This window comes from Mesoplodon bidens (assembly GCF_964165515.1).
Source record: "Mesoplodon bidens genome assembly, chromosome: 1".
Taxonomy (NCBI): domain Eukaryota; kingdom Metazoa; phylum Chordata; class Mammalia; order Artiodactyla; family Ziphiidae; genus Mesoplodon; species Mesoplodon bidens.
This window is the reverse complement of record NC_138176.1, coordinates 197697017-197711585: the sequence shown is the minus strand read 5'-3', so window position 1 is coordinate 197711585 and position 14569 is coordinate 197697017. Positions and strand designations below refer to the sequence as shown.

At 40.1% G+C, this 14569-nt stretch overlaps 1 protein-coding gene across 2 annotated transcripts in view; it reads right to left on the bottom strand.

Annotated features, from left to right (window-relative positions):
- GLRB (glycine receptor beta) overlaps positions 1-13102 on the bottom strand; it is a 75446-nt gene extending 62344 nt beyond the window's left edge. For both annotated transcript variants that reach the window (XM_081239948.1, XM_081239949.1), the window contains exons 1-2: positions 13016-13102; positions 10774-10924 (exon numbers count right to left, since the gene is read on the bottom strand). In XM_081239948.1, coding sequence (XP_081096074.1) covers positions 10774-10895 — 122 coding nt within the window. In that variant the 5' untranslated portion in view covers positions 10896-10924; positions 13016-13102. The remainder of the gene's footprint in view (positions 1-10773; positions 10925-13015) is intronic.
- Positions 13103-14569: the final 1467 nt, after the last annotated feature.

The following is a 14569-nucleotide window of genomic DNA, read 5'->3' as shown; positions in this document are numbered from 1 at the left end:
ACCTGGAGATTAGGATGTGTGTGTAACCACAGACACAGGTAGAAATTACTCAGGGGAAGAGCAATAAGTAAGAAGATAAAAGGACCAAGATGAACATCTAGCAACATCCAGGATATGAATATGTGGCAAAACCCACTATTTCTGGACAGACAAAAAAGAATAGCTGGGAAGGTGTCTAATCAGGGGTAGCAGGAGAGGCAGACGCAAAGCTGGAGGGCAAATCAGGGCAGAGGGGTTGGGTGTAAGAGATCACTTCAGGACGCAGAAGACAATCATTTGTCCTTGTCAAGTAATGTAAGGACTCCAAAGAAATTTTGCTGATTTGCTTAAAAGGAATAAAATAAATATCTTCATCAAAAAACAGAATGGTGGCAGGAGTCAATACTAATAGGAGAACTAAGTGGTTCTACTGTTTCCTTTGTTACAACAGTAATGTCTGGCTTTTGCAATTCAAAGAAATCCAAGTAAAGAAAAGGAAAAAATTGTGAATTAGAGCTGAAATTGTGGGCTGTCAGTTTCAGAAATGTGACAATGAACACAGAGGAAAAAACAAAGTTGATGAAATCGGAATACAAAAACTATGCATTTGGGACTTCCCTGGTGGTCCAGCAATTAAGACTCCATGCTTCCAAAGCTGGGGATGTGGGTTCAATCCCTGGTTGGGGAACTAAGATCCCACATGCCATGCAGTGCAGCCAAACAGACAAACAAAAAAACTATGCATTTTTTCAGGTAGGCGACGCTTCAGCGTCGTTTTAAGCCCTTAGAAAAAGGAGCCAAAGAAGAGAAGATGACGAAGCATGGGCAAGCAGAGTGTGGTGATGGGGGGCGTCTCAGAAGGGGGTGGGGGACGGAATCCGGGACTGAGAAAAGGACATCCCTCTTCCTTTCAGTCAGGAGCCAAGGAGAAGAGAAAGGATGATGCCACAGGCAGCTCTGGAGGGAAGATGGAGTGGTGAGTGAGCTCGAGTCTAGCAACTGCTATTTTTTTTCTTTAAAGTAGAAGTTCGTACTGTAGGTGAAGACCGAAAGGGGTATTGATCAAGGACTGAAACCATTATTAGGGAAAGAGAAACATGGAGCCACTAAGGGCCAGTGAAGAATTGAGGCACCACAATGAAGACCCAGCCAAGGCTACATCAACACACAAAATAAACCAATGAAGGTTCCAAACAACATTTGTAGAATGAAACTGAAAACATTATAGATATTCCGGTCAAATACATATGGAACTCCTGGGAGATATTAAAGGGTGTTGCAATACGACCTTTGGATTATCTCAGCAGCCACGTCCATGGTGTAACTGAGAGCTGAACACAGATGCAAAGAAGGCTACAAGTCCACTCATTAAATGTGGGCCTTTTCTATTAGGTTACTCTTGGGAGTGGAGTCCTAAACTCCCCCGAATCATCAAGAATTCCTCCTACTGTTTTCTCACAGGAGGAGTAATAAGGATCAGATGTTTCACATTCTCCAAAAAAGTCTATTAGTGATTGAATCATTTTTTTTCTGTTATTCCAATCAGAGCTCTTAGAAAGGAAATTTCCTATTTACATCATCTCTCAGAGGAGCTATTTGTATGTACATAAGTTGGAATAATTTGCTTCTTTAATTCTAAATGTAAATTTCCATGTTGAGGGCAAAGGAACTCATTTATGACATGCTCTCTGCTCTCTGGAGGACCACAGTGATGTGCTTTTTTCAGGTAGTAGCTCAAGAAGAATACAGGAGACTTCGGCAAAGATACTCTATCCTTTACTGCATTACAGAAATTATTCACCTCCAAAAGAAAACAAAAGGCAAACACAGGACACGTTTTTGTAAGTCAAATTCCTCAGTTTGTGAAAAATTATAGAGTTAAGAATGGGTACAATTCACCTTGCACACATGTGATTCTTCTACTTGGGAGGATGGTTACATACCTACATTTTGATAAGTCAACTCTGTAATTAGACCCCTTAGTAATTAACTTGATTAAGAAACAGAATTTTGTGTATTCTCTTTCCATTGGTTAGGCTTGTCTAGTTCTAAATCAGAAGATGAAAAATCTTGACAAAAACAGGAATAGTTAGCCCTGAATATAAAGGTAGCAAAACAATCATAAATATAACTTGACTGTGTCATAATAGATAGAGTTGGAATGAATGAATGAAATTAGGAAACTACTGAGATGAAACTTTTCACCATAAGAATGAGAAAATTGAGACCCAAATAAATTAAATGACTTATTGAAAGTTATAAAGCCCATCAGCAAGAGTCCTAATTGTGATACAGCAGTGGGTTTTCTCCCAAATTACAAGGTTTTATACATCTAGATTAAGCAGACATGCAAAGGGAATTTTAAACAATGCATGTTTCAAGGTGATCTCTAAACATGGTCCCAGTGAGCCACTGACCCATCAAAAGATTAATTTATTATTTTTCTATTTGATCAGTCACCCATTTGGTTCCATTTGATTTAGTAAGTATAAATGTAGCTGAAATGCAAAGAACATTGAAGTAGGCAGAATATGAAGCTATAATATATATGAAAGTGTGTATCTTTATGAAAGTGTGTGTGTATATATATATTCTTCCTACTTCAAAATTCCTTGAATCAGAGCTTCATTTATGCTTACTAAATGGAAGTGTATATACTGTAATGAAAGTGGAGAGAGAGGCAGAGCCATCTCATCTCAAGTATTTATAATTTGGCTGAAGAGTTAACACAATATATACATTTCAACTAAAAAATAAAAGATATCATAGGAAGAATATTACTATTAAATCTAATCAAGGGTCAAAACATACAGGATGCACAAAAAGGATTCTAAGAGGTCAAGAAGAGGGAGTTTAATTTTAGCTCTAATCATAAGCTCATGAAACCTTGGTGAAAAGAACTTTTAAATTCGGCAACTTCCCAGTGATGCTTCATTTAGGTAGTGTCCCTACCCAAGCTATGTTCATCACTCTGGTGACAAAGAACCTCCCAAGGAAATCCTTGGATAGTTATATCGTTGGATAGTTATATCCTACCCTTTCAAATGGATATGTCTTCCTCTATGTTTCTCTCTTTGGTCTTGGTTCTATAACTTGAGGTCTAAATATGAATTCTAGTTCATATTATATGAAAACTCCTCAAAATGGGGGATTACTCATCTACTTTTAAAGAAAATAACCCACAGTAAACCTATCAAACCACAGACTTCCATGTTCCTGCAAACGCTGATCATGATTCTCTGAACAAACTCCCACGTAAATCCAATCCGCACAAACGAATGCAACCAGAATTCAACACAATGTTCCAGGTATGATATACCCACCACGAAATTAACCTTTTTTTCTCTGCAAACACTGTATTTCTATCAAGGTCCAAGACCTCAATGCATTAACAGCCATAGAATGCTAATAATTTGCACTAATCTTACTTTCAATGAACACTTCTAATCGTTTAAAAGGTTTCATCAGGCAAGGTAATGACTGAGATGAGCCCTGAATGACTGTGTAGGTTAAGCAGGAGGTTGTCACTCTATAATCATAAGCATGTCTAAGCATAAGCAGTGGCAGGTTGGCACCAGGACAGATCAGCCTTTCTAAGATGAGAGAGTAGTTTTGCACAAAGTTCCGCATGTAAATCAGAGAGACCTTTGAAAGTCAGAGTGAACAGTCTGCCCTGGATCCTTGAGGGAATAAGAAGACATTGTGGGTCTGGAACATAAGATTAACAAGATGAAAATGGAAATGGTATGTAAGATGAACAATAATGAGCGGGGAAGAAAATACGGCAAGTTATTAGGAAACTATTGTAACAGACTATGTTGAAAATGACAGTAAGAGGAGATGCAATGAACAGGACAGATACAGAAGATCATTTTAAGAGAAAACAGATTCCATTTAAGTTTCATGCCCAAATAGCTAAAATAATGAGGATTCTGATTTAAAGACCTAGGAAATTATTTGGAAAGGGAAGATCATTAATTCAATTGACTGCAAAATAATATCATGCCATTAAATCAGAATTGTTCCTTAGGTAGTAAGAAAATACATAACTGCCCATCAATGAAAAATTTGATCTACCTTTGTTATAGTAATAATAATACAGGCAGTTTTCAATTATACCATTGTACAGATTCTCCATATCCATTTCCAATCAGCCTTTCATTCTGGGGCCAATGTACTTATCTTGAACATTTCCATTAGGAAGTAAGAAAATGGAACTAAACTGAAATCAATCCATTCTATTAATGAATAACAGGTAATAAAATCAGAATAGGAAGAAAATGGCTAACATTATACTTAACCCAACCCTTCTTACTACACAGAACTGATGTCCACAAATACTACCATTAAATGGTCTCTCTCTGAAGGAGACAAAAAAAAATCTCATATTGGTATCAAACAAATTTATACACACACAACTTTTTTAGGTTGTGAACAAACTAATAAAAATTAATCATATTGTTCCTCATTACACACACAGAACCATAAATCTTCATGTCATGATTTTAAAGCTAGAGTACCAACAGTTTGGAGGAAAGATCATTAGGATGAAGTAAATTCTATGCAAACATGACCGAACAGTCATATAAATAATAGCAGCCCTCATCAAGTATCAATTAAGGGCTTCTTATGATGCTTCTTCACACCTAAGGTACAAGTCTGGGCCCAAAATGGGAGAAAGATTTCAAATGTAACTTGTAAGCAAATTAGTTACACTTACGGTGAGCTATCAGATGCCTGAAATTCAAACAGTCCTCACCAAATGGTAGAAAGTTCCCTAACTCAGCGATGACAAAAATGTCAGTATGTGTCAAGAGGTTACAGTCGGGCCAAATTCGGTATTAAAAAGTGTTATTGTGTCTGCTATGAGTACAAATAGAAATGACAAATAATGCTTTGGTTTTGGTTCAAATAGTTCTGTTTTGTTTTGGTTTTGTTCATTCAATCAAGAATTCTGAAAGTATATTTTAGAATGTTCTGGTTTCATAACAATAGACATATAAATACAAATTCATAAACATGTCTTCTTCTTATCAATTATGGCAGGCATTGATCAGATAATTAATATTCATCATCCCTCAATCATAATTTCTTGAGATTAACAGTAGCTTGACATATTATTCCGATTGGTTTAGGTCAGAAAAAAGATAGTCTGAGTTTGAAAGATATTCAAAAAACCTGATTACTCGTGAAATTTCAAGAAGAAATGCTACCACTGCAAGTTATTAAATCCTTACTATTACACCTAGATATACTTATTTCATATGGTAGAGCTCTCCATGACAATGCACCAAAAATAGCAGCCAAGCTATTTAAATCTGGATGGAGATTAAAATTTTAAAAGGTGATTCTTTCTATATCATTCTGCAATTGGATAATCATAAGACCGTCATCACATACAATATATTAGAATCAAAGACTTAAAAATCTCACAAATTGAAATGTCCTTAAACACCGCTGTCTGGCCAAACTACCTACTCAAAGCTCAAATTTTCTATAAAATATGCCTGCAAGTAATTATCCCTGGGGGCGGAGTGCTTGGGGTTGCTGTGAGCTCTACTGCCTCTGTTCCCAGGCAATTATATCTGGCAGAATGCTATTAGAAAGGTCTTGCTAATTTGGAGCCAAAAATATCCCTTCTCATGGTTCTACTCATTAGTGCTGGTTGTAAGTATTGGTGCCAAGCAGCAAAGTCTACTTTGTCATCTAAATCACAAATTTTCACAAAATTGAAGATAACTGTCAAATCCCTCAGTTCCTTCAGCACTTCATAATGTGACATTATTTTAATTACCTCAACTATTCTTTGTGTGTGTGTGTGTGTGTGTGGTACGAGGGCCTCTCACTGTTGTGGCCTCTCCCGTTGCGGAGCACAGGCTCCAGACGTGCAGGCTCAGTGGCCATGGCTCACGGGCCCAGCTGCTCTAAGGCATGTGAGATCTTCCCAGACCGGGGCACGAACCCGTGTCCCCTGCATCGGCAGGCGGACTCCCAAACACTGCTCCACCAGGGAAGCCCCTACCTCAACTATTCTTATTTGTCTCCCCTGAAGGTATTGACCAGCACAGTGCAGAAATCTCTATAAGTCTTTCTTTAAATATAATTCTTTTAAGGCTGGTAATATGCTTAACACAGAATTGGTAAAATAAGAACACTAATTTCTTTCTTAAGTAACTATATATATATAGTTATATTTAGCTGGGATGGAAAGATAGTGTACAGAGTTACTCATCTGCCTCAGGTTATATATTATATATCATATTATATTATATCATATTATACTATACTATACTATACTATAGTATATTATTATTCATTTGTATTATGGTTACAACACTATTTAATATTTTTTCCAAGTGTGTTCAGCCACACTGCTTTCCCCATCCTATACTTGCACATATGATTTCTGAACCAAAGTGCAGTTTATACTTCAATCTCGTTAGATTCAGCCCATCGCTTTAGACTTCCAAGGTCATATCAGATTCTAATTCTGTCTCACATACCCACCATATGTTTCAGTATCACATTAGTCTCCATCTGGATGTTTCCTCTGTATAGTTTATTTTAGTCATTGATACAATGTTTATCACGAGAAGGCCAATCTTTCACCAGGAAGCATCATCCAGGCTGAAGACTCTCTACCAATAACCTAGACATTAACTACCTTCTTCTCCTTATATTGAGACTATATGTCTAAATACTGTCCAGAGAGATCATATAAATTATTTTCAAGTACTGTAACAAAATCCAGATACAGTGACTTGTAAGGGTCAACGATCTTGAGTTTGTATTCACTCTTTAAACAAATGTTTATTGCATGTACATTTTGTACCAGGCACGATGTTGATCTCTGGTGACTAAGTCAATAAGACACAGCCCTCACGGAGTTTACAATCTAGTAGGGGAAGCAGATAATTACAGCTGATGTCACCACATCGTTTTATAAGCAGGATAGGCAATTAGGGGACCACGAAGGCACAGAGTGTGATTGTCTAAATCAGACTGTCAGGATTAGGAAAGGTTTCCCAAAGGACACAACGAAGTTTGAGTGTGAGGTCATTATGAGACAGTCAGATTCAAGTGTTGGATGTACGGATGTAGTGCTCTTCAGAGAGCACTGGGCACACAGTGCTGGGCCGGGCACACAGATACAGGAGTCGACAGCGAACACGTGGTATTTATAGCTGTGGATTTTCATAAGACCACTGAGGCAGGGGTTAACTCATGGAAGAAGGAAACCTCTGGCATTTTGGGAAAGGGAAGAACACTTCGGAGGTGTGAAAGAGCAAGCGTGTATGAGACTTGAGTAAGGGCGTGGCCAGGATGCAAAGACACAGCCAGGGGAGTCAGAGGCCAGTGCAGCAAGAGTTTTATGTGCTGAGCCAAGAAATCAGAACCTTTTCCAAAGGTTATAGAGTCCCTCAGGGGGCTCTAAGCGCTGGCGTGGCTTGAGTACACTGAGCAAAATACACTCTAGGGTCAGGGTTGGGTAGGAACTGGTGTAGGAAGACAAGAAGAGGGAGACCAATAAAGAGCTCACCAGAAAGGCTGAGGGGAGAAGTGACAGCAGCGCCATGATGGGGATGGAAGTGAGGGACACACTCCCAAGATGGCGCAGACTCTGAACGTGGAAGTCTTGGCAACGACTGGACTTGAGAAGCTAAGGTAGAAAGAGGGGGTCCTAGGTAACCCCTAGGATCTGAGTTTGGGTGGCAAAGGATGCAAATAGAAACACTGTATGAGGAGACATGGGGAGGATTTCTGTACTCGGGTTTTATCATTCTGAATTGAGTTTTAAGATCAAGATGGGACAACCAGGTAGAAATGGTGGATGTATGGGTACGTTCTTCAGAGAGGCTGGGCTGCATACAGCATCTTAGGCGTTAACAGTGCATAGATGGAGGTACAGCCAGAGATTTGGACAAAATCGCTGAGGCAGAAAATGTAGGAAATCAGAAGACCAATAGATTCAGGTCAGTGTCAAATTCAAGCTTTAAAATAAAAAGCTAAACAGTGTCCAAGGACTTAATCTAAAACATAGCTTCTAATTTAAAGTTTATTGTGTATTTATTAATAGACACTAAATTTCTAAAATTTTTGAACTCAAATTTATCGGGTAGTTTGTCAAACTGGTACTGCTGCTCCAGTTACACACCAAAAAACAATGAATAATAGCATAAATTTATCATTTTTGAGCTTCTCAAAACAATTAAAGGTTAAAAAAAAATAAAGAGCCAGGGAGAGAGTATCATACGATTCAAGCTCCACATCAACCTAGAATATGAAGGGTCCTAAGTCCTTTCTACATTTAGAAACAGTTTTCCTCTTATTTCCAATCTTTGGGAAGAAATGTTACAAGAATAAAAAGGGAAGTTTCTGCTCCTGTTTACTACATGTGCACAACACGTCAACTGCATATATCCGTTCGACACCATTGTTCTTCAATTCTATTCAAAAAAAAAATTAAAGAAATCAGAACATCACCGGGCAAAATTTCACCATATTGAGGAGTATATGGAAGCCTGTATGTAACTTCCGGGTTTTGTGATCTCAAATATTCCTCTTAATCAAGATGTTTTATGCTTAATCAGCTTACACAAGATGGACAAACTGGACCGTCCGCTGAGGAACAAATAATTTGCATATTCTTTCTCAGCCCGTTATTGTAACTGAGATTCCCAACCTGGATATTCAAAGAAATTTAATACAATGGATCCAACAATAGCCAGAGAAAACCTTAGTCTTCAGAAGTTCAGTGACCATGAAATCAAAATTCTTAGTAAAATGCTCAAACAAAAAATATACAATATAATTCTCCAAAGTACATCTACTTTTTAAGAAGCTGGATTTGGGGCAGCATCACCAGGGCTACTGTTAATAGAGCTTTATTCAGTCTCATAATTGCAAGAAAGTAAATAATATAATCAAAATTTGAAAACTGTGGTAGAAAATTTCAGAGATAAAACTTTATTTTCTCAACATACCTAAAACACTGTGATACGGGCTCACCACGTGTATGTTGGGCCTTCCACTTGGAGGTTTCCATATGCACCAAAGAGAACTTTCATTGTTTCACTCTTTATCTATCAAATTTAACGTTAAAAATCTGTCCTAACCAGAGACAGCCTGAGCATATACAGTCAGTTTACATATAAGGCAACAGCGCAGTTCTGGGAAGAAACAGGATGCCCTCTAAAAGACTCTTGTAAGGTACACGGCAGCCGTAAGGCTTGCAGTTGCCATATTCAGAGCTGTGATTCATGACATTTGACAGGATACCGGGGTGGGGGTGGGGGCGGGAAGCAGGGCTGGGACGAGGGAGAGAGACTCATCTGCTTCCACAGAGAGTGGAACCCGACTGACCACAGATGGCTTGACTCCACACATAGGATCAGTGTGCCTTCAAGACAAATACAAGAGTTCACATCAATATGCCAAGATTTATCGAACAAAACGTTAAAATGAAGGATATCCAAAATATGACAAGGTGTCCTTATCCTTGGGCAGAGTAAGGCCTGACCACGTCCAGTTCCCGAAAATGCTAGTCCCCTAGTTGCAGCTCAAACACTCTTATCTGTGAAGATGAGTCACACTCAGTAGGGCGGATGGGGCCATCCTGTCACACCCGGAAGCCTGGCCCTGACGTCAGGCTGTGTAGACTGGAAGAAGCAGGACTATTAACGCTGAAAACTAGGAGGTATTTCTTAACAGGGAGCTTTATGTACTATGGGGCTTTATGTGGGTCACCATACCGTCCCCAGACCTTCCGTCTCACATATTCATACAGACGTCCATTCCGAAATACCAACTCTAATATCCTTTCTTTACAAAATTTACTTCCCAGAAGGTACCTTAATCATTCTTATGGAACATCTATGAAACTATAATAATCAATATTTAAGTAATGATGATGCTGGAATAATGTTACCTGAGATCAATATAGCACTTAGGAAATCTTAATGTAAAAATAACCAGTACCAGCAAATTAATTCTTACTCCACATTACTGCATATGTTGTAACATTATTACTTAAAAGCACATATTCTGTGAAGGTTATTGATTTATATGCTGTTCAATTGTTCTAACTATTGGATATTATTTACTATTATTCACCAGTAATAGTAACACTTTATTTTTTTTTTAATGGAGTCCAAACCATAAAATTTTGTTGCTGTTTTTTTTCTGGGTGGGGAGGGAGTGGGAATTGAATTTAGATTTTGTTTTTACAGGTAACTTCAAATTTAATGACATATTTTTTGAGAAATATACTCATTTCCTAAGATAAATCTTTTACCCCCAAAAAACCCATTGAAATGGAAAATGGATCTACCATGTAATTCTTCTCCTGCTGTGCCTTAATATGAATTAAATAGACCTTAAAATCATAGTCTAGCAATCTGACTTTTTAAATGAATATTCAATTTCAGTAGTATTTTTTTTTAAAGTCAACTTTTTTAACTGGTATTTGCTCAAAGCAGGGAATCTCAGTAACCAACGAAAGTTGCACATTCAGGGTAAGAAAGAAATAGTAACTTTTTTCTACTTTTATAAAAGATGTATGAAAATTACAGAAGCCCAGGGCACGAACAAAACTTTATAAAACTTTACCTTTATCATACTGAGAATTAGCTTTCCCATTGTAAAGCCTTCTACACTCTGTCACTTTCTACCTATGAAACAAATGGGTGCAATTCTGATAGGGAAATTTCTGTTGACATGTGTTTCAATAAACCTCTTTGATAAAAAATGCAATAATATTTCTCCGTATAAGAATATAAGACATGAAGAACATACGATGGGCATAGGTACTGGTTCTTTTTCCCCTTCCCTTTCTTTGAAGACTTCTCTTTAGAACAGGCTTCTTCAACACACAAGGAAATTAAAATAAAAAAGGCCACCGCCAATACAAACTTCATCTTGAAAGGTTAAATTTCAGGAGATCGATCTACAAGAAAGAACAAGAAAATGTTTACATTTATGAGGCAAACGGTAACTACACGACTCTTTAAGGAGTACGACCATTACTACCCAATGGACAAGGGTGTCTTGTACATCAAGTTCTCATTGCCCGTGGCAAACATCTGTCTTGCATACAGGTGCAAACATTAAGATTTTATCATATTTTGGGGTTTCCCTGTTGGCGCAGTGGTTGAGAATCTGCCTGCCAATGCAGGGGACACGGGTTCGAGCCCTGGTCTGGGAAGATCCCACATGCCACGGAGCAACTAGGCCCATGAGCCACAACTACTGAGCCTGCTCATTTGGAGCACAGGCTCCACAACAAGAGAGGTCGCGATAGTGAGAGGCCCGCGCACCGCAATGAAGAGTGGCCCCCGCTGGCCGCAACTAGAGAAAGCCCTCGCACAGAAACAAAGACACAACACAGCCAAAAATATAAATAAATAAATAAATATTTTATCATATTTTAAGCTTATTAAATATATTCAGTATAATTTTCTATTCTTTCTCTTCTGAAGAAAAAACTCTGTAAGTTCCATCTTTGAAGTCCACTTTTAGACTTTTAAAATCATATCATGTGTGTTTTCATGTATAATCATGTATAGTGTCTGTGATTTGTTTTACTTGCATAAATGCTATTTGGTTTTAAAGAAAGTTCTCATTGCTCAAACCTACGTGGTTATACTTTACTATACATTTTGTGATGGTTTCATAGTAAACGTTAGTTTAAATAATGGTTCATAGAAAATAAGACCCCTATGAGGAATACAAGGTAAGTATGAAAAAATTTCTACTGTATAGTTTCATGAAATTGTAAACTGGCATTGAATTGCACATATATCAATATGCGCTTAGAAAGATACATGGAAAGATGTTTACACGGTTAAGATGGTTACTTCGTTCTAGGTCATTTAAATCAATGTTTTGTTTTTTAAATTTCCTCTGTTCTTTGACTTTCGCATGTATATTTTTTTCAAAAACAATAAAACTGTTCTCGAAGAAAAGATAATTCTAAGTATTAAAGGACTGATAGAGAAAAAAATATTATCAAAGAGTTTCACTGTCTAAATTCATTGTTTTTATTTATGTACTTTAAATTCACAAGTTACCTTTTATCCAAAAAAGGTGCTCATTGGTTTAAGTTAGCTTTTGGCTTTCCTACTCACATGATACTGACATTTATCATTCAGATGATGATTTCTGACTCCAGAAATTCTAGGTAACATTGTATGGAATAAAATAGCAAAAATAGTCAGCCTCCTCCAAATAAATACTCTTCTTAGCTGTATTTTAATAACATTTTCCATGCTCCAGGAGAACTACATTCTTGCCTATCTGATGCATTAAAAAAAAAAAAAAAAAAACTTTAAGCATCTCCTAAACCCTGTAGTATTTAGACCTCTTCCGCATCTTTAATTCCCAAACCATAAACAGTGTCTCCTTCACTGTTTCCTGCAGAGGAAGAGAGCGGTCTACTCCTCAGCATTCACGGAAGTCCCAGCTCCCCCCTCATAATTTGGCTTCTCTTGTGTCACGTTTTTCATCTCTCTTCCTCCCAGGAAGTCTGATCTCACATTTCTCCTTCGCAGCCCTAAGCAAGCAGGAGGAGACACCTCCCTGGTCCTCTCTCCCGAAGACGACGGAGGGGCTCACCAGGCCCACAGCTGCCCGCGGTCACCTCGCAGCACTGGACTCCCTGCCCCGCACCCCAGCCAGCGGCGGCATCCGGCCCCGACACCTGTGCCCACGGCCGCAGGGACTGCGTCCGCCTTCCCTGCCGGCGCCAGGAAGCCCGAGGCCGTCCTGGAGGTCTGAAGGGCGGAGAGAGAGATGCCACCCCGTCCCTCTGCGTCCACCCACACCTCCCGAAGGGGGCAGCGGCAGGGGCTGACGGGCCCCGCAGACCAAACGCCGCCGACGGCACCCCTGCTGCCAAGATCACCCCCACCGCGGACTCGCGGGAGGCGCTCCCGCCTCCGCCTCGCGCCGCCGCGGCCCCCCGCGCCCCGGGCCGGCCTCGCCGCAGGGGTGCTCATCCCGGACCCCCGCGCCGCCCCTCCCTCCGGAGCCGACCTACCCTGGCGCCCCGCCCGCAGCCCCGGAGGACGCGCGCTCGGGCAGGACGCGCCGGTGCGGGGGGAGCGGCTGCGTACCGTCCCCGCGTCCCCGAGATGGGCTGATGCGCCTGCTCCGGCCGCCGAGCCTGCGCCGTGTGGTCCGCGCCTGTGCGGTCGGGGCGCTGTGCGGCCGCGGAACGGAGCGGCGACGGCGTTGGGGACGGAGATGGGCACGGCGTTGGGGACGGAGTTGGGGACGGAGATGGGGAGGGCGTTGGGGAAGGAGATGGGGACGGAGATGGGAACGGAGGTGGGGACGGAGATGGGGACGGAGTTGATGGGGACGGAGATGGGAAAGGAGTTGGGGACGGAGTTGTGGACGGAGGTGGGGACGGAGTTGTGGACGGAGGTGGGGACGGAGTTGGGGACGGAGATGGGGACGGAGTTGGGGCCGGGGCCGGGGAGGTCAGGGGTGTCCCGGCCGCGCGAACGCCTCCTCCCCACGTCTAGCGGGAGAATGTGGTCCCCACCAGGGGCTGGAGACGATGTGGGCAGGGGTGGTGAGGGCAGGGTTGGATCAGAAGGAAAACCCTTTCAAGGAACTGGAATCGTTTAGGGTCTATTTTTGACCATTAGTTTGAAAAAAAACAAAAAACCCAACCAAACAAACAACAACAACAACAACAACAACAAAACAATAGACTAACAAATGACCTTCTTGGACCAAAGCGGATAACATACACTTTCTGTGACTTCATCGTTTGCCTAGTCTCCTGGCATCTAACTTCATCTCGGAGTCTTATTTCCAATTTCTCAAAGCCTGACCTTTTAAGCGCACTTAAATTGAGCAGAATCACTAAAACCATATAAACATGGACACAAGTTGTTTTCATACCTTGGCTATTGTAAATAATGCTGCTATGAACATTGGGGTGCATGTATCTTTTTGAATTTTCTTGAGATAAATACTTAAAAGTGGAATTTCTGAGTCATATGGTAGTTCTATTTTTAAATTTTTGAGGGACCTCCATACTGCTTTCCATAGTGGCTGCACTAATTTGCATTCCCACCAAGTGTAGGAGGGTTCCCTTTTCTACACATTCTTGCCAACACTTGTTACTTCTTGTCTTTTTTGAAGATAGCCGTTCTGACAGGTGAGGTGATAGTTAATTGTGGTTTTGATTTTCATTTCCCTGATGATGAGTGATGTTGAGTGTCTATTCATGTGTCTGATGGCCATCTGTATGTCTTCTTTGGAAAAATGCCTATTTAGGTCTTCTGCCCATTTTTTGATTGGGTTGTTTGTTTGTTTTCATATTGAGTTGTATGAGTTCATCATATATTTTGGATATTAACTCCTTATTGGACATATCATTTGCAAATATCTTCTTCCTTTCGGTAGGTTCCCTTTTCGTTTTGTTGATGGTTTCCTTTGCTGTGCAAAAGCTTTTCAGTTTGTGTCCCATTTGTTTATTTTTGCTTTTGTTGCTTTTGCTAGAGGAGTCAGATCCAAACAATATTGCTAAGACCAATGTCAAAGAGCATAGTGCCTAAGTTTTCTCCTCAGAATTCTA